Source organism: Hippoglossus hippoglossus, chromosome 14 (assembly GCF_009819705.1).
Source record: "Hippoglossus hippoglossus isolate fHipHip1 chromosome 14, fHipHip1.pri, whole genome shotgun sequence".
In the NCBI taxonomy this organism is placed as follows: Eukaryota; Metazoa; Chordata; class Actinopteri; order Pleuronectiformes; family Pleuronectidae; genus Hippoglossus; species Hippoglossus hippoglossus.
Window position 1 is genome coordinate 7,168,321 of NC_047164.1, and position 18,694 is coordinate 7,187,014.

General features: G+C 42.7%; 3 protein-coding genes across 5 annotated transcripts in view; 2 read left to right on the forward strand and 1 right to left on the reverse strand.

Annotated features, from left to right (window-relative positions):
* The window catches only part of dclk1a (doublecortin-like kinase 1a), a 47,793-nt gene extending 41,521 nt beyond the window's left edge, over positions 1-6,272 (forward strand). For all 3 annotated transcript variants that reach the window (XM_034606242.1, XM_034606243.1, XM_034606244.1), the window contains 8 exons: positions 568-714; positions 2,087-2,220; positions 2,402-2,479; positions 2,677-2,773; positions 2,871-2,951; positions 3,048-3,161; positions 3,328-3,401; positions 3,937-6,272. In XM_034606242.1, the coding sequence (XP_034462133.1) occupies positions 568-714; positions 2,087-2,220; positions 2,402-2,479; positions 2,677-2,773; positions 2,871-2,951; positions 3,048-3,161; positions 3,328-3,401; positions 3,937-3,994 (783 nt within the window). In that variant the 3' untranslated portion in view covers positions 3,995-6,272. The remainder of the gene's footprint in view (positions 1-567; positions 715-2,086; positions 2,221-2,401; positions 2,480-2,676; positions 2,774-2,870; positions 2,952-3,047; positions 3,162-3,327; positions 3,402-3,936) is intronic.
* A 1,843-nt stretch (positions 6,273-8,115) lies between these two features.
* On the forward strand, positions 8,116-10,486 carry rfxap (regulatory factor X-associated protein). The gene is made up of 3 exons (XM_034606247.1): positions 8,116-8,814; positions 9,042-9,152; positions 10,162-10,486. Exons 1-3 carry the CDS (start codon positions 8,383-8,385, stop codon positions 10,264-10,266), a joined length of 648 nt encoding a protein of 215 aa, XP_034462138.1. The 5' UTR covers positions 8,116-8,382; the 3' UTR covers positions 10,267-10,486.
* A 914-nt stretch (positions 10,487-11,400) lies between these two features.
* On the reverse strand, positions 11,401-18,073 carry smad9 (SMAD family member 9). The gene is made up of 8 exons (XM_034607104.1): positions 17,931-18,073; positions 15,388-15,939; positions 14,527-14,742; positions 14,049-14,306; positions 13,396-13,506; positions 12,880-13,101; positions 12,079-12,335; positions 11,401-11,946 (listed from the first exon to the last, which is right to left on the reverse strand). The coding sequence occupies exons 2-8, from the start codon at positions 15,581-15,583 to the stop codon at positions 11,803-11,805; spliced, it is 1,404 nt and encodes a 467-aa protein (XP_034462995.1). The 5' UTR covers positions 15,584-15,939; positions 17,931-18,073; the 3' UTR covers positions 11,401-11,802.
* Positions 18,074-18,694: the final 621 nt, after the last annotated feature.

An 18,694-nucleotide genomic window follows, 5' to 3' on the forward strand; every position in this document is an offset into this window, starting at 1 on the left:
ATGCATTGCTCATGGGCCGAGCTGTGGGATTTGACAGGGCTCATATTTAAATAACTGGCTGTGCACGTCGAACGCTGACAGTGTCTGTGCAGGGAGAGGGAGAGATCCGGCCCTATTTTAAGCCTCTGTTCCACTTAGTCCAGTCAGGGGGAGAGAGAGAGAGGGAATAGGAGAGAGAGAGAGACAGGTAAGACGAGGGTGATTAAGACAGAATGAGAAATATGAGAAAATGAGACCGACAAAGAAAAAGGTCTGAGAGAAAGTGGGAATTAAAGGGGGAAAAAATCAAACGAAAGGGAAATATTTAAGACACTGGGAGGAGATGTTTCAACTAAGTTGGGAAATGAGGACACAGTTTATCCCCCCAGCTGCTGAGCAGACAAAAAACCCTCGTTACTCAACCAAATTCTCCGCCGAGAACTCTTTTCAGCAGACGAGATGAGCAACTGTGAAAACTTGGAAAGTGAATCTGCCAAGTTGTCCGTGTGAAAAGCACCAGAGAAACTCTTGTGACACTTATTGTTCCCATCGCTGACAAGCCGGCCCGTCCGTCCTTTTTGTCCGCAGGGGGGAGATCTGTTCGACGCCATCACCTCTGCCAACAGATACACGGAGCGAGACGCCAGTGGCATGCTCTACAATCTGGCCAGTGCCATCAAATACCTCCACAGCCTCAACATTGTGCACAGAGACATCAAACCAGAGAACCTGCTGGTGAGTTGACACAGAGCGGCTCTGCATGTGTCTGTGCCGCAGCACACTCTGGCTCTTTCTCCGTCCTCAAGTAAAATCACTCACAACAAAGATGACTCATCCCTGCTGCCCTCACACCTCCTGCACACTCCTTCTCCATCCTTGTACGTTCCTTACCTCCCTCCTCATCCTCATCTTCCTCCTCTGTCAGCCTCCTTGGCGTATTCTCCTCCTCAGACTGCTCTTCTTTGCCCCCTCTTCTCTCATTTGAAATACACTGACTGTGAGGACCAGACGTTCTCACCTGCAGAGGCTCTGGGGATGTTTTCGCCTATAGATGATTGAGTGGCCTGTGTTGCCACATTCACCCCCTACAGACCAAAGATGGGATTGCAGCATCTTGTCTTGTTTTCTTTTCTTTCCAGCTGTTTCAGTAAAACAGTTTTGATTTGTTTTCTCATTTATTGAAGGTCCTGATATCCTGAGCGATTTTGAGGTGATCAAAATAAAGTAGCACACCTGACATTTTGTATGAAACCATAAGCAGTGCTTCTGCACACTATCTCAAATTTATCATCATCTTTTAAACCTGTTTAAGTTTATTTTTGCCACTGTACCACACCAAACAACCACCAGAAACTGAGCAACACTGTCTTTCCTTTTGGAGTCATTTTGCTACTATTTCGCCGCGATTAAGAGTATTCCAATACTTTAATTATCCAATATTCAACCACCTTTCACTCTGTGTTAGTCTCCACCAAGTTCTGCTGTTAATGTCTGGCTCTGTAGCTGCTAAATACAAAAACAGCTTCGAGCAACATCTGGAACTGATACTGATGAGAACTGTGAAAGTCAACCAGAGCAGAAAATTTGTGGTTCGTAACATTTAAAATAATCAGCTGCAAGACACTGAAAGAAGTGGTGCTGAAGGGACAAGTGGAGTTGGGTGAAAATTATCAATAAAGGTAGTTCTATAATATGGTGCTATGATAAATTTGTCCACCCCTGCAAACTATTGCAAACGCCACAAACATGCAGAATATTAAACTACTTCTCCAACAGTGCAGTTTCTGGCTGCAAGTCACTCATAGTGTGTGCTTGTTAAAAACTGAGGACAATATGTGCTGGATCAAAACCTTTTCACTCTCTGGCGCCCCACTGTGGCTCGAGCAAAAAAGATCAGTTGAGCAAAAAGCCAGACATGCCACTGTCCTCAAGTTCCCCCGATGGATTTGGCCTGAGGGAAACAAAACGAAGAGCTCACGCTGTTGCACAAACACGAATGCAGTAGGAGTCACAAATAGTGTTTATGCATTGCATGACTTGTTAGTCTCACGCTCTATTTATCCTTATCTTATCTCAGCATTTTTGTATATATTTCTTCTTGTCTCAGGTGTATGAGCATGCAGACGGCAGCAAAAGCCTGAAGCTGGGGGACTTTGGTTTGGCGACCGTGTTGGACGGACCTCTGTACACCGTCTGCGGGACCCCGACATATGTAGCACCCGAAATCATCGCAGAAACAGGGTGAGGACATCAGCTGCTGCAGACAGAGGACACCGCTGTAAACACAGCTTCTCTAATGTGACGGGTCATTTCATGGCCAACATCTGGGTCTGAATGCCGTTGGGATGCTGGTTACAGAGAATTAACTGTTCATATTATTGCTTAGAAATGTTCTGAATCTTTGCCATTTGTCTTTGTGCAGTTATGGCCTTAAGGTGGACATCTGGGCAGCTGGAGTCATCACCTACATCCTACTGTGTGGTTTCCCCCCCTTTCGAGGGTAAGAGCTGCTCCAAAGACTAAAATTCAACTCTCGCTTCTGCTGCATTTAGAGTCATTCTTGAAATGATGTTGCACACAGAGACGTGTGTGTGACTCTTGCTAATAGTTGGTGCTAATTCTGCATCTGAAATCCTTTGAACACTGTTCATCGGAGCAGTTTATACTCATGTTCACGTGGAAATGTTTTGTTTGCAGGAGCAGTGACGATCAAGAAGTGCTTTTTGATCAGATACTAATGGGACAGCTAGAATTTCCTCTCCCGTACTGGGACAATGTGTCGGAGACAGCCAAGGTGAGACATCCCTGTGTGATTGTGTGTATTCTGAACAGAGACACTTCACTTTATAATGAAGGAATAAAACCTCATGATTGTTTGCTCGCTGCTGCAGGAGCTGATCCGATCAATGCTGGAGGTGGAGGTGGACCAGAGATACTCTTCCCTCCAGGTGCTCGAGCACCCCTGGGTCACCGTGAGTCCAACTGAGCCCCACACATTCATTCAGTTTTCCCACAAATATGAGATTTTCTTTTTGTTTTTAAAACCTCTCCTCCTTTGCTCGATACAGGACGAAGGTCTATGTGAGAATGATCGCCAGTTGTCAGTAGCAGGGAAGATAAAGAAGCACTTCAACACCAGCCCGAAGGTCAACGACACCACTGCAGGAGTGTCAGTCATTTCTGTAAGTCATTGAAACTACACTACCCATGATTCAACTTGCCCTACAGGTTACACTCTGTCTCTTTGCATCACAGATGTGACTCTCTGAGTGAAGTTTGTGTCTTTTTCTTATTCCTGTGACTGAGCTGCTGTTTGGATTGATTGTGCTGGTTTCTCTTTGTATTCAGCTGGATGACAGCTTTTCTATGCAGAGATCTGGGTCGTTGGATTTCTACCAGCACCCGGCCATGTACTGGATAAGGTATGCCAGGTTGCCATAGAGACACAACTGGGCTGGATTGTTCACAAACCAGCGAGAAATCCAAACAAACCAAAAATTTGTGTCTCTGAAATTGATGTCCTCACCCCCCCGCATGCCGTGCTGCTGCTCTCACAGCTTCATGTCGTCCCCGCTTCGGGATCTGTGTCCTTGGCTTTCATCCCCCGCTCACTGCAAATCAGTTTTCATACCTGCATCGTTGTTGTCCTCCCTGTCGTGTCCCTGTTTATCGGTGTCTCCTTGATTTCTGTGGAAAACCCTTTGGATTCTAAATGTCAGTGATTGTCAGTGATTGTTTTTGCTTGATGTGATGGCTGCATCTACTAACATTTTTTTGTTGTTTTTGAACCACTTTATTAATCTAACATATTTTCGTGAATCCCTCTTCTAACCGTATAATTAAATATCATTAACCTTGAACACATTTGGCTCTCCTCGTCCTCCATACTGGATTTATTCACTGTTCCACTGGATCCTTTGCATCCAAGTAAAATATGTTCTCCTGTTCCTCCCTCAGGCCACCTCTCTTGATAAGGAGGGGCAGGTTCTCAGATGAGGACGCCACCCGGATGTGAAGCCGCCGCCCCTGCAGACGACTCTGACGGTGACACCAGTGACAACATCAACGACAAACGCACCCCGGGCCCAGCCTCCCAGTTGCCTCCCCGGCCTGCCCATGGCCCCCCCTCTCTGACCCCTGAGACTTGCTCTGACCCCTCCCCGTACCCCAGCCTCCCGTCCGACTCTGATGACATCTCCATCAGCTCAGCCAGCACCGTCTGCTCCCCCAGCTCGCCCTTCTAGAGAGCAGGTGGAGGAGAAGATGTGCAGAGGAGGAAGCGAGGAGACATAAATCCTCATCCATCTCCTCCCTCTGCATGGAGGAGGAGGAGGAAGAGGAGACGTTTTTCATCTAAGGCTGGGGGTGAAAAGGGGGAAAACTGTGGACGAGAAAAAACGTTTATCTTCCCTGAATCCATCTCTCCAAACTTGGAGGAGAGATGGATCAAAGGGTGGAGACCTTTGAGTGAGAAAAAAACTAAAGAGGCAACAAGAAACAGGGATCACGAGGAAGAGGGAGAGGGCAGAACGAGATGAAAGACTTTTCTTTATTTCCTTTTTTAACGTTCTCTCACCTGAGCACATGTTGCAGGGCTCAAGGAGCGAGGAAGGGCGGCAGTGTATTGTTTACCCTTCAGTGATGATCGGGGCTCAACATGGAAACTTCCTTATGGCGGAGCAGCTCTACAAGGCAATATGAGAATATGGACTAATGTTCATGTTTTATTGAACCTTATTTATTCATTATTATTCATACTCTTTTCTTTTCTTTTTTGATTATGTATTTTCCTTTTTTCATTGAGGACAACTTTTTCTTGACTTGTCCTATAGAGCTTTGTGGAATAATGACATAATGGAAATAGAAGTAGAAGCTCAGATTGTGAGGTAGGTTGTGAGCATAGACTTGATAAACGGTGTAATGTTGAAAAACGAGCGGAGAAAGGACTTTTTTTTATTACAAAAATGTGTTCAAGAAAACAGTGTTCACTGAAAACTACATCTAAGACAGCACTTGTGCTATAATCCTGTGCTCAACACAGTATTGGCATTGCCTTCCTGTAACGTTGGATTGCAGTTTTACAGTTTACATTTTACACGGACTGCTATTACGACAATAATGGTGCATTGGATCGCTCCTTGAAATTTCTGCTTCATCCATAGCATCTTTACACATAAAATTCCAGAATTTGGGTGCTTGTGTAGCAAACTCACCATTTGAAGTATTTTCCCTTGATGCACTCAATTTCACACAATCATTCCATGTTGATATCTTGTTATTTTGTGACGCTCATGTATTTTGAAGCCTTGTTTACATTTTTTCCAAAACACCGAAGACATATTTCATCCACATATTCCAGCAGTGAAGAAAAAGTGTCGTTGTTGCAACACTTTTTGTGGCTTTGGAGAAATGTTTCAGGTACAGTTTCGGAGGGCGACTGCCTATTTGCACAAAGTACTGCGGTTTGGGTGCAGTCACACAGGTCTGACAGAGTCAATATGGATGCCGGAGAACCAGCAGCACAATAGAGAAGCAGTACAGGTGAAGAGGATTTTATTTCAGCTCTGTACAACCTCATTCATGGCTTCATTTATTCAGACGGAAGCGTGACAGACATTCAGTAGCGTATTCTTATAAAAAAAAAAATAATGCAGTTTAGTGATGAGGTATTTGTTTATATGTTATGTAAATAACATAATTTTATTTATTTTGATAGTCCACAATACAGTATATTTATTTACTGGTAGAGAACTCAGTCATACGTGTGTGTCAGCAAAAGAAAAAGAAAAAAACTAGAGGAGACGATCAGGTCGAAATGAAACAGTAACGTTGAAAAAGACCTGACGTTGCACCGCTTACATTCATCTACACAGACGAAATGAGACGACCATTTCTTCTGCTTGTCGGACACTGGGAATGATGTCACTTCCTCTGTAAAAGCAAAGGGATTCCCAATAACTGATGTGAGAAAAAAAAAAAAGCAGAGAAGATTTGGGATGCAGGGGTTTTCTCTTTTCTGATTTTTCTCCCTGCTGTTGTCACACGTGTCTAGAAGTTTGTGTATTTGTTCCCATCGTCACGCATAGACAGTGATGTGCCGTCATATTGACCGAATCAGTATGAGTTCGTTGTGCTGTGGGGATGAACTCTCCCCTGCACACGGGCACATATGGTTTACCAAAGTGCTCTCACAGCTGCACCACAGTGTTCAAATCTGTTGCAATACCAATACCTGTACCTCTGTTCAACAATGATCTATCAATAATAATAGTAATAATTAAAATATGTTCCAAAAAACAAAGTGTCAGTGTCGTTTGTAGAGCTTCAATATGTTAGATCATCTTTCAGTCCGCAGAGTTTGGCTACAACACAATTCCTGTAGCGATGAACCAGGAGGTTATGGTACTGTGTCGATTTTAAATAAGACAATTACAGCAACAAAATAATACATATTATCAAATAGATTTCAATTCCTGTGAAAATAAAACTTTTCATCCCAATATGTAATAAATATAATTTAGTAAATAAAGCAAATATATATTCACCCAGATTATTTTTTTTATTGTGAATGTAGTCAATTTATTAAATACGTTTTAATCAAAAATGTAAAGCTCTATTCAAATAGCATTTTGTTTCCATGCTTTTTTAAATGCAACCATTAAATCTTATTTTTTTACAGTGCACCAAGGATCCCCGGGTCCACACAGTTTTATTGAATGGTCAATTTTTCCTTTAAAACACAGGCACATCATCCCACTGAGGCTTTTAATTGTGCTATTGTTATCCACTATCTGCTGAGGGGCCACTTCACCATAGAGGTACTTGATATATTGCCATAAATCCCACAACCGTTGTGGTCGGAGAAGTGGAAGCCAAATTTTTCTGTACTTGACACGACAGGTGGGATGATGGTGGAGAAGAGAGGAAACTTTATCCACTCCATCTATTCGTGGACATTTGTTTTGGGCTTTCTCGTGGTAACATTTCAATAAAAAGCATTTAAAGTGCAGTTATCAGAGGTGGGCAGGAAAAGTCCTGTGTGGCATAAATAAAGAGCAATAAAAAATGTTTTCACTCGTAAGGTAGTGTGGGGGAGTATCTGGAGGTTTCATGAAAATAGGGTTATTCACTGTGTGCAGAGAATAGATTGATACAATGGTCTCAGCTATTTCCCCAGAAGTTCAGAGTTTTGTTACTTCCAGAAACAGCAGAACAAGTGGAGCCATTGTAGATCTGAAAACTCGCTTTGACTGAAAAATGAAACTGCTCCTCCTTAAAAACGTTCAGCTTTGTCACATGTAGATCTTTGAAAATGCACTCAGTCATTTTAGTGTCATTCTTTCCTGCCTGAATAACCATAAACCAACAACAGTAGAGTATTGATTATTTTATTTGGAATTAGAGTAATTAAATCTCCTCAATATATTGAAACATCATTACTATGTTTAGGTTGTAAACTGAAACTGAAAAATATGTTGTTACCAGGGTTGGAACATAAACTAAGTACATTTACAGATACTAGTACTTAACTTGAGAAATACATTTGTCTGACAACTGTTGACAGTTCCTAGTAACTTTTAAGATACCGATTTTACATAGAATATGTAGGACCAGCCCATTAAAAACATATTAATACAGATTATGCTACTCACCAGTACACAGTTAAATTTCTTATTTTCAAACCTGCAATTAAAACTGTAACTCTAACTGAAATATATTTGAATGTATAAGCAAAAAATATAAATAGTTATAAAATAAAAATATTAATAAATACACAAGTCAAACACCACAATGGTATAACATAAAACATATTTATACAGATTATGCTACTCAGCAGTATAAAAAAATCACATTTCTTAAACTCAAACATACTGAAATAAATTGCTATTTTGTACTTTTACAGTTTAACTCAAGTTTTTATATATATTTTTTATTATAAGTTTTAAATTATGAATGCAGGAATTTAAGGAATCTAAGGCTGTGGAATGTAAAGGAAGATATATTGTATTATATTATATTGTACTGTATTAAATTAATGTTTTTACTAAACTCTTGTTTAATAGCATCAAATATACACATCTTTGGAGCATGTATTTTCCCCTTTGACCACAGGGGGTCAGTGTAAGACATGAACTGAAAGCAGCGAAGAAGAAAGTCCTCGCAGTGGGCACAGTTGGTTTAGCAGCAGTTTAACGACAGGAAGCCACAACAATAATCTTTTATTATCTCTAAATCTAATGATATTTATCACGACCACGCAGAGAAACGTCTGGTTGTGAAGTAACATGCGTGCGGACACGTCCACACATCGCTGCTTCAGCTAACGAGAGCTAACGGGGAGATGGTATTTCTCTAGCTAAGCTAAGCTAGCTGCGGCTGTTGCTCCCTTCGCTCCCCGCAGTCATGAGCGAAGATGACGGTTCAGCGCCGGCCAACAAAGACCGGGACTCCACGCTCCTGCTCACCAAAGACGGGCAGCGGTACTACGTGAGCAAGGCCGGGGTGGTGGACAGCCGGAACGTGATCACGCCGCACGAACCGGACAACAACGCCTCCTCCTCCTACGACATGGACGACCCGGACGAGGAGAGCGACGTGCTGGACACCTCGGACCCCAGGGACGGCGCCGCCAGCCCGGAGGAGCTGAACGACGAGGACACCTCGGAGGGCGACAACGCCCCCAAGCAGTGCACGTACGACGGCTGCACGGAGACCACGACGCAGGTGGCCAAGCAGAGGAAGCCGTGGATGTGCAAGAAACACCGCAACAAGATGTACAAGGACAAGTACAAGAAGAAGAAGAGCGACCAGGCCATGTCCAGCGGGAAAATAGACGTGAGAGGAAACTTTGTTCATACTTTCATAACGAGATTCATTCGTTTCAACCCATGAGTGGTGATTGGAGGAGAAATGATTTTAAAGACTCTTAATCTCTGTTGACATTGTAGTTGACTCTTAACAGGGTTGAAGTCATTTGCTCGTGTGATCCTCTGTTAGTCCAAACTTCAGTAAAGTGTGGTTCAGTCAAGTAATGGTTGTTTGTGTCTTTGTGTTGTGTTCAGGAGAACTCCGAGGAGCGGCCGGTGTCTGTGAACAAGCAGCGTCTCGGTGCCATGGGGGACCGACCGGCCAGACCCTCCCTGATAGAGCAGGTCCTCAACCAGAAGAGACTGGTGAGTCCCAGTGGGTCACTGGTGGAACCTAGTGTAACTCAGCAGAGCACTTACCTCCACCAAGGCCCAACACTTCCTCATGCAACCACTTTTAGATTCACTAGATCCCCATTTTTTTTACTTGGATCTGCACAAAAATGCACACAGTCATTAATATCGGTTCCCTTAACTGTCTGATTTTTAAAAATTGAAAAAATATTTCCTAGATCTGCCCCCTGATCTGGACAGGCACCAAAAGGTTATGGGTTCATCCCTGAGCCATTCCACATCTGTGGAAATCTGTCTAGTAGATTTTACGTAATCCTACTAACTAACTAACTAACAGGCGCTGATTATTACACAACCTTCTTGGCGGAGGTAACAACACAACAGTGACACATTAAAGGTATAACAGAGTCTTCGAACTGGGGGCCACCACAAGCCAGTTTGTTGTTTCATATGTGATTTTTTTACTATTTAATTTCTACTAAATGGCTGGATCCAGTTATGCCAGGAATATCCCCCCCTTCTTGCAGGGAACCATTTGTATTTCTAACTTATTACTTTATTGCTTTCGCCAAGGAGGTTATGTTTTCATTTGCATTTGTCTGCCTGTCTGTTAGTAGGATTATGTATTAAATCTACTGGGCTGATTGCCACGAAACTTGGTGGAAGACTGTTGTTTGGGTTAGGAAATACGTTTTCGTGCAGATCTGGATCAGGGGGTCCAGGATTTTTGTCTCTTTCTTTAACATTGTGAGATGGGGCATTTGTTTGTAACATTTTCATTGATTCCTCATTGATTTCTCTCGGTATAATTTATGTTTCTTCATGAAAAAAATCAGACGTGTTTAGGGGACATATATTTATGATAAAATCCATATCTAGTGAATTTAAATGTGGTATAAGGACATTTTGACACAAGGCGTTATCTTCCCAACAAAGGCAGAAAAAGAAAGTCAAATGTTAGATCTTCAGAAATATTTGTTGTTGCACTTTACACTCAAATTTGATTGTGTGTGTCTTCCAGTCACTGCTCCGGAGTCCAGAGGTGATCGGTTTCCTGCAGCAGCAGCAGCAGCTCCTGGCCACACAGAACCGCAGCCAATCACAGGGACAGTTCCCGGGTTGTTGACAGCGGCTGGTCAACGCAAACGCTGGCATTTGATGCATAAAGGGAATCGTTATGATACTGAAACAATTCTCCAGCCGCGGTGAGACAGATGAACTTAACTCACCGGATCTAAAGGGCAGGACTAACCATGCAATCAGAACGTGTCTTGTGCCGTTTATGAAGTATGATTTCCTAAATACAAGATATTAGATTTCACATCCATTATTTATTCCTCATTTGGCAAAAAGAATCAAAACTCTGGATTATAAATGTCCAGTTAAAAAATTGCTCAGAGGTTTTAAAAATTTGATTCTCCTGGGTTTTTTTTCCATTGCTGAAAGAAAAACCCAGGACTAGATTCTTTGTTTGTTGTTGTGCTATTTATTTAGTGTTATTTATGGAGTGGTATTTATGCAGTACTCTTGAGGATTTTAATGTTTTCGTTTGAACATTTGTCCGTTTGTGCAGTGCATTCCCGTAGCCTCATTTTTATTCAGATGGTGCTCCATGAAATTTTTAACACACAACTTTTATCATGTCACAAAACAATCAATTCAAAGTGTGTACAAAAAGAAATGCAAATGAAGTTTGATGGGATGCATATTGGTGTCTACAAATTAAACTGCGTACTGTGTGTTATTCCTGTGTAGCTGTGATAGTGTCTATCCCCCTGCTGTGAAGATGAGACTTCAATAATGATGCTGACAATTTTGCCTCCGCACCGGTGACAGCCAGTGGCCGGAGGCGTTATGTTTTCGGGTTGTCCGATCGTCCCTCCCACTCTGGTGATCACTTGGATCCTAAGACGACCCGATAAGAAGTTGGTGGTCAAAGTCGATGCGACCTCACAAAACACCTTTTGCCTTATTAACACTTGAGGGAATTGTCACATTTGGCACACGTGTTCACTAGGACTCACAGATTAACTGATTCGATTTCCGTGGTCAAAGGTCATGATGGCGTCACAAACATGATTTTAGCCTCTTGAATTTTTATATCTCAAGACTGCCTAGAATTTCATCAACTTTTGATCACTTGTCACTTGGACTCAAAGATGATCAATATAGATTTCAGTAGTCAAAGGTCAAGGTGATAAATGTCTCTGTTTATATTTCAACATGATATTTTTGTCCATTTATCATTAGAAAACAAAGATAAAAAAAAAAAACACTTTAATGGAATGACAGAAAAAAGCAACCAGTACAGGAAGTCAAACATTACGCAACACTTATACAATACACAATACAATAACAGCAATAACATTTAAAACACATAACACAAGTCTTGAGTACCTACAAATCCCAATTTTTCTCGTTTTTGAGTGCAGTCATCAAGATAAATGCTTTATCGTACTGAAATTAAAGAACCCTCTATCATTCAGTTATACACATATTTTCAGTCTTGCTGCATCGGCGGACAAAGCTGTAATATAATTTTTTCTCATTTTGTGAGAGAGGTCAAGAGAGACGGACCACAGGTCAGAAAACCTGGACAGAGCGGAGCATACAGAATCTACGACTACCTGTGTGAAGGACCAAGAGTGTGCGGGTGCTCATGTTAGGACACGGAGGAAATGGGGTTGTGCGGGGAGCCCATCTGTGTGAGGACCTTGTCCAGCCACTGCAGGGGCCCGTGCAGGTGTACCTCGATCCAGCAGGGGGTGCTGGTCACATCCTGACGGTGGTATTCAGCGCCCCAACCCTGAAGAGAGGACAGACCATGAATCTCAGCTGTTTACTTTTTTTTTGTCTACGTCGGGATTTGACAACCTCAAGGTCAAAATAACAGATTACAAAGTTACAGGGAGATTCTTATCATGTCCCATATCAGTACCTTAACAAAGCTCATTCGAATGGTGCACATCTTGGTGAGCTCATAGACGACCTCGAAGCCGTGGTTGACGGACTGGGCCAGGAGCTGAGCGAACAGCTGGTTGTTGAAGATCTTGAGGCTGCAGCCGCTGGGGATCTTGCACACGGTGGTGGTGTGGAAGCCGTGCTGGAAATTGCAATTGCGGCTCTGGACGAAGATGCTGCTGTCGCTCAGGCACTCGGCGTACACCTCGCCACCCACGTAGTACAGGTGTAACCCTGAGAGGGATGGAGGGGAGAATGGATAGAGCCTCAAAGGATGAAGGGAATCGACAACTTGAATGTCTAGGAGTTTCTACCATGATGCAAAAATAACAGTTTAAATGTCCAAAAGAGCATAAAAACCTCAATCATCAGTCGGTCGCCTCGACTGAAAAGGCTTCGTTCTTTTTATATTCCACCAGAGAAAAAACCCACGAGGGCATCGACGCTCGTAAATGAGGAATGTCTGAGTCGTGTCAGTAGCGTCTGAGTTGGGGACAAACTACCCTCAACCCTTTGTGTCACCCCTATCATAGAAAACCACACACATCCTCACAGAGCACAGATTACTGTAACCCACAGAGACTCTTGATTTCTGTCCAACAAAAGCAGCCTTTCTTTACTCTTTGACCAAGACAGAAAAAACATTATGTAGCCTGAAGGATTCGGGGCAGGAAGAAATAAAGTTTGTAGATTCATTTTTTGTCAGAAATAAAAGGAGCCTTCCTTCAGTCTCTGAGGAAACTGTGTGCCCTGACATGAATTACCTGCACGAGCCTACCTTTGCCTATGTGCCTGCGTGTGTGTTCGATGGTGGAGTTGCGGTTGACGTTGGACAGCAGACCGAGGCAGAAGCGGTTCTTGTTGTTGGACGGGTCCGTGAAGCCGTCGACCAGAACGCTACGGGACGATGCGTGGAAAGTCTCGCCCACCCGGTTGTTGAGCTCGTAGTAGGCTATGGAACACCAGTACTCCGGCTCCTCGTAGCAAACGGGACGCAAATCTACGAACACCAGAGAAGGCTGAGTCAGAGGTGGAGAGAACATATTCTATCCTGGGCTGTATTGAGTTTGAGAAACTTTATCATGTTGATGTAAAAATCCTATAAAGACACATTGGTGCCATTGATTGGCAACATTATCTGCAGCAGCGAGAAGAAGCAGAGATGTTGAGGATATGAAGGAATCAATGCCTCAGTATGAATACAGTAAAAACATCTCTATACCTGTAGATAGATGCATTTCTATAATTTAACATGCATATATTTATATAGTACTTAGCATGTCCACTTTCTTACCTGTGTGTGGAGCAGAAAAGGTAAGTTTAGTGGTTGTTGTGGAGTTGCCGGACTTCACATCGTCTTGAGGACTTGTCTCCATCATGGTGTACGGAGGCGGGGGAGTCTCAGCTGGAAAAACATGTCACAGATCACAATGAGATGATAAATAGGCAAAATGGTTCAACACAAAGAAAAAACTTTTTTACAAAAGATGATGTTTCTAACGCGATGGACGGAAAACTGAACACAAAACCAAAAGGAATGAAAAAGAGGAGCCATACGCGTACAGGACTCTGACAAAGATGTTAACTTAGAAAGACGAGATTCGAGAAGTTGTGTTGATGTCCTGTAAACACAAACACATGATCACCACAGCTAAATTCGTGTTATGTCTGGCCCCTACAGGCAGCGCCACCCCTCACCTAATTGCTTTCTGTGTTGTGAACGTGTCTGACTGGAGAATCTCCTGCTGCGTTGTTTATATGAAAAAGGAAAACTCTGGAAGAAGTAAAGATCCAAACGTGCGGACATTCTCCGGAGTTCAAGTCTAAAAACAGCTATGGAGTCTGGATCTGCTGCAGCCTGTTTGCTTTTGTGACAGACGTTTGAATACCTCCAATAAGACAGTAACGTTTAAAAAGGTGTCGGCTTGCTTGTTTTTGTTTCCCTACCCGTGATGTGATACGGGCTGCCAGGCTCTGCGGAGCTGTTGGGGGAGTTGGGGTAACTCTGCGAGGTGGGAGACTGGACGAGGGAGGAAGCGTTGGAGGAGGAGAAGGGGGCGCAGGGCATCGGCGGGAAGGAGTCCGGGTAAGTGGCGTTCTGGGGCATCAGAGGCTCACTGTGCAGAGAGGCGTTCCTGAACTTGGCCAGTAAACTGTGCTGAGGGTTGAACTCGCTGTGGCGTGGGACCAGAACCGGTGGCAGCACTGAGAGGAGACAAGGGCAGGAGAGAAAGAGAGGGAGAAACAAAGAGCAAGACAGATCATGTTACTGCAAATCCCTTTGGCTCGGGAAACGCTGCATCGGATCAGATGTCCTGCCTCTATTTAAGAACCAATAAAAGCTTTACAGTTACCATATTAAAATTCAACAATTAACTCACGTTGTAAAGCTAACTCAGAGGATATACTTTGACAATGTGCGTACCAGGAGTCTCCACGCGCCTGTAGTGGTAGGGGTTGACGCAGATGTCCTTCTGCTTGGAGCCGAAGGCGAACTCGCAGCACTCCAGGGCCTTCAGCTCGTGGTGCGACTGCAGGTCGGGCCAGCGCCACACCCGGCAGTAGATGACGTGGGGCAGACCCTTCCTGTGGGACACCTGCAGCCTGCCGTCCAGCGAGCGGGGGATCGTCACACACTTGCCTGAAGGATTGAAAATGAAACGTCAATACAGCTCGATGAAATGAGTCAAATTCACACTTTTCTACAGTATGAAAATGTTTTCTGATACAGTTACTACCGTGTGGAAACTCTGCAAGTTACGAGGATCAGCATCAATTCTGTACGTTTGTGTGCTCGGCTAATTTACATGACTCTAGATATTTTTTTTTAATATCATGATTTCAACAAACAAATGTAAATAATTTCAGTAAAGATTCAAAAAGAAAAAAATATCTATTTTAATTTCGACAAAAATTATAATCAAACTAGTATAATTTCATATTTCAGGCTTTTAATCCTAGGATTTCTCAAGACTTGCTCACGATGGTTTCTTTCGTTTTAGTTTCCAGGTCTTGTGCAAGAACACATTGCAAAAAAAGCATCTGTCGCAATCAAACCTGTGAGCTCACATTTACTGACGAGACCAGAGGCTCCCAACATGTTTATCTCACGACCCATAAAATAAAACATGCACCCCCCCTCGTCACATGTTGCCCATGCTGTTTGTTGTGCACAAAAGATTGATTTTACTTCTCATATCAGGGTAATAAATATTTCCTATCCCGTAAATCATCTCAAGACCCCTGAGGTTTATGTTGTGACCCCGTTAGACACCATGTTACTCACTGGGCTGCCCGGGGCAGCTGAGTGCCCTCTCCAACTCCTCCATCGCCCCCTTCTTCTTCTTCAGCTTCTTCACCAGTGAGTCCACGGCCTTTTCGGCCCACTTCTCCTCCTCGTCACCTTGCTTCCAGCCGAGCAGGCGCTTCACAGCCGGGCTGGTGAAGGAGAACAGGGACGTAATGGAGGTTGAGGAGTTCATTTTGAGATGAATAAGACAGGGGGAGGGCCGAGATGAGCTGATGGGTGATGTTTAGGAGATAAATAGCTCCCTTGAGGACAGCAAAATGAGCAGCCGGGACAGCGAGGGAACAGAGGTGAGGATAAAAGAGGCAGAGTCTGTGTAAACAGAGGCTTTTCTGTCTTTCGTCGTATTCCGCTGTTACTTCCGAGCAGAGCTGGTTGCAGGAGTTGGACTCCCGCCAGTGCAGTGCAAACCCTAAATCTCCTCTCTGGGTTGGTACAGGAGGGATCCGAGCCGGCAGCGCTGGATTTGAAGCCTCCTGCAGGAAAGGTTGCTCCTCACGCAGCCAGAAATTCAGGTCAAGTTTCAATCACCTGGCGAGAGAAGAGATGGGAAACCGGTATTAAGGTCTACTTCAGCTGAAAAGGAAAAAGCTGGTAGGCTGAGTCGGTAGCTTTCTATAAATCAAAACAAAATGATTGTATCTGGAGGTCATGCTTACATTTCTGTCACCTGTTTTACTTCTATTTTTATGTTTTTATTGTTATTTCGATGTATTTTTACTTTTTTTGTGAAGTGCTGAATAAATACAGACGTTATTATATTAGATTTAAAAGATGTGCAGTTAAAGAGAGTTCAGAGGTCAGGCAGAAAAGAGACCACAGGATTCAATTGTAGGGATCAATGTATTTTATTTATTCTAGATTCTGTTTCTATTCTTATTTTCTTCCTTATGCTTCTATTTCCTTGTGCTGCTTTGTCAACTTTGAATTTCCTCTACAGAGGATCAATAAAGGTACATCTTATTTTATTTAATCTTATCTTCTTCTTCTTCTTCTTCTTATTATTATTATTAATAAAGTATAACCACATATCCCAAACTGCCTGAGAGAGAGAGCAGGGCAAGATGGAGCCGAGCTCATGTCTAGATTCACCAACAATGAGGAATGTCCTTTCTGGCCTCTGTTTCTATGATCATGCCACTGACGCCCAGGAGCCATACTGTCTGGCCAGAATACATCACAGGACAGGAGGGGGAGAGGGAGAGAGGGAGAGAGAGGCAGACAGACAGAGAGAGAGAGAGAAAGAGAGAGCTCTCTGTTTTTATGTTTGTGTCTTTCTGCCCATCGAGAAAATATTGAAAACTGGTATGAAATCAATCAGGTATGGAAATATAAAGGTGAATTAAGTGCTCACTCTGTTCCACCAGCCTATTGAATCAGTACCACAGAGACCTTTTCAGGGCATGTCACTCCAGTGGCAATCTTACTGATACATCTGTTTTCTCAGATATTCATACAGTAAGCGCATGTGAGACTCAACAGTGACTTTATTATGGTGATCTACTTGTTTTTTATCTCCTGTGGCAGGACGTCCTGCGGCACACGGTATCATATTTGACCCATGTGGTAGAAAAACACTTCTTCTTCACTTCTACTGTAAAGCATTCTTGCGTGTCAGGTTATTCCTAGTTGTGCAGATGATTCTCCCTACAAAGGTGAAGAGGAGGCTTTTTGATTTAACCACAGCTTCTGTTTTTGGACATGCAATCATCCCAATCTAACACAACAGAATAAGAGCACACTCCTCCAGGACTGTGTGGACTTTCTAATTAGATGCCAACAGGTATCAGTAAGTGGTGTGATTCAGCCTGGGTGCTGTACATTGTGCTCCGTGCTTGTAGAAGTAGTATGAGCACAAACACAGACGCACAGACAGACAGCTGCGGTTTACAGTGACAGCACAGACTGCGGCATCAGTCCTGTGCTGCTGCTGCTGCTGCTGCTGCTTTATGGAGCCTGGCGTCACTGAGTCTGCAGCCTCAGATAGGCTAATTACCTAATGCTTTATCACCAGGACACCCCCTGCCCCAAATAAAGTAAACACGCCAGCTTCCTCTACTACGACTACAACCACTCATTTTGTGCCAAGACTCCAAAAGAAATCCAGCCTGCGCACTAAGCCACTAAAAGCCTCCTCACCTTGGCGGCACAGTGGATAATGTGAGCAGTCATTCCTGTCATAGTGTGATACCAACACTGCAGACACAACATCAACCCGCCAGACACACGCATGAGTTCAACACAATCCTAATTAGGTGGATTATTATCACAACCAATGACTTTACATGTTTATTTATTTATCATCTGACTAAATCATCCCAATATATGATCATCATTAAAATTATGATATTGTAAGAATATTTCATTCCCAAGAAGTCGCCCAACAGTGCCACGTTTTTTTCCTTCTTCTTACAAGTATTTAAAAAACAGTACACAAATATAAAAAAAAATCACAATAACAGAGGTTGTGAGAGAATTTCTTAATTTCTGAAGAAATGTAAAGTTTGTTTTTTTGTTCTCACCTCAGCAGTGATGACAAGTGCGCACCAGACAGTCCTGTGCGTGAGAAGGGTTCCCGGTGTAGTGGCTCAGCGAAGGTGTGTGTCTGTTTGTGTGTGTGGGTGTGTTCGTGTGTGTGGATAGTGTCTGCGAGCATGTGTGTTGACGTTTAAGTGTCAAGTTGGCCTCAGTATGAATGGCGTCCGGTAGCAGATTTCAAAATAAAAGCAGGGTTAAAGAAGCAAAAATGAAAAAGTAAACAAAATAATAACAATAATAATAAGGAAAAAATAACAATAACATAAAATAAAGTTTAAAAAAGAAAGAAAATGTGATGTTCATTTGTTGATTAAAACAGAAACATTACAAAAATGTGTGTGAAAATTAATGGACAGAATGTGCTGTGAATAAATTAGTCTTACATTTAACTGTGGTTTTACATTAAATAGCCCATGTGGCCAAATTTACCTGTTTTCAATTAGTTTCTAAAGATATTGTTATACAATAATATATGTCCACATATCCACATATGGAGCTATTTCTTTTTTGAAACGTTGTGTCTTAAGATGTTTTAATTGGACAAACCACATCTTGTATTCTAATATTAAGTAATTCCTACTGTTACTGTTTTTACTTAAACATTTTACAGTACAAATTTGGTTTATGTTCGCAATTTATTTCGATCATGCTGAAAATAAACAGAGAAAGATAAAAAAAAAACGAAAACAAATATATGCAAGTAAGAAAATAGCAAAGCAAACCAGTGAACTTTGACTACAAATATTCA

What these genes read in the sequence shown, in the direction of transcription:
- rfxap (XM_034606247.1), top strand. Translation starts at nt 8,383, where the DNA reads ATGAGCGAAGATGACGGTTCAGCGCCGGCCAACAAAGACCGGGACTCC. An exon ending in TGTCCAGCGGGAAAATAGAC is followed by an intron (nt 8,815 to 9,041) that starts GTGAGAGGAAAC and finishes TGTTGTGTTCAG; the next exon opens with GAGAACTCCGAGGAGCGGCC. An exon ending in TCCTCAACCAGAAGAGACTG is followed by an intron (nt 9,153 to 10,161) that starts GTGAGTCCCAGT and finishes TGTGTCTTCCAG; the next exon opens with TCACTGCTCCGGAGTCCAGA.
- smad9 (XM_034607104.1), bottom strand. Translation starts at nt 15,583, where the DNA reads ATGAACTCCTCAACCTCCATTACGTCCCTGTTCTCCTTCACCAGCCCG. An exon ending in CAGCTGCCCCGGGCAGCCCA is followed by an intron (nt 14,743 to 15,387) that starts GTGAGTAACATG and finishes TCAATCCTTCAG; the next exon opens with GCAAGTGTGTGACGATCCCC. An exon ending in CAGCCCGTATCACATCACGG is followed by an intron (nt 13,507 to 14,048) that starts GTAGGGAAACAA and finishes ATGTTTTTCCAG; the next exon opens with CTGAGACTCCCCCGCCTCCG.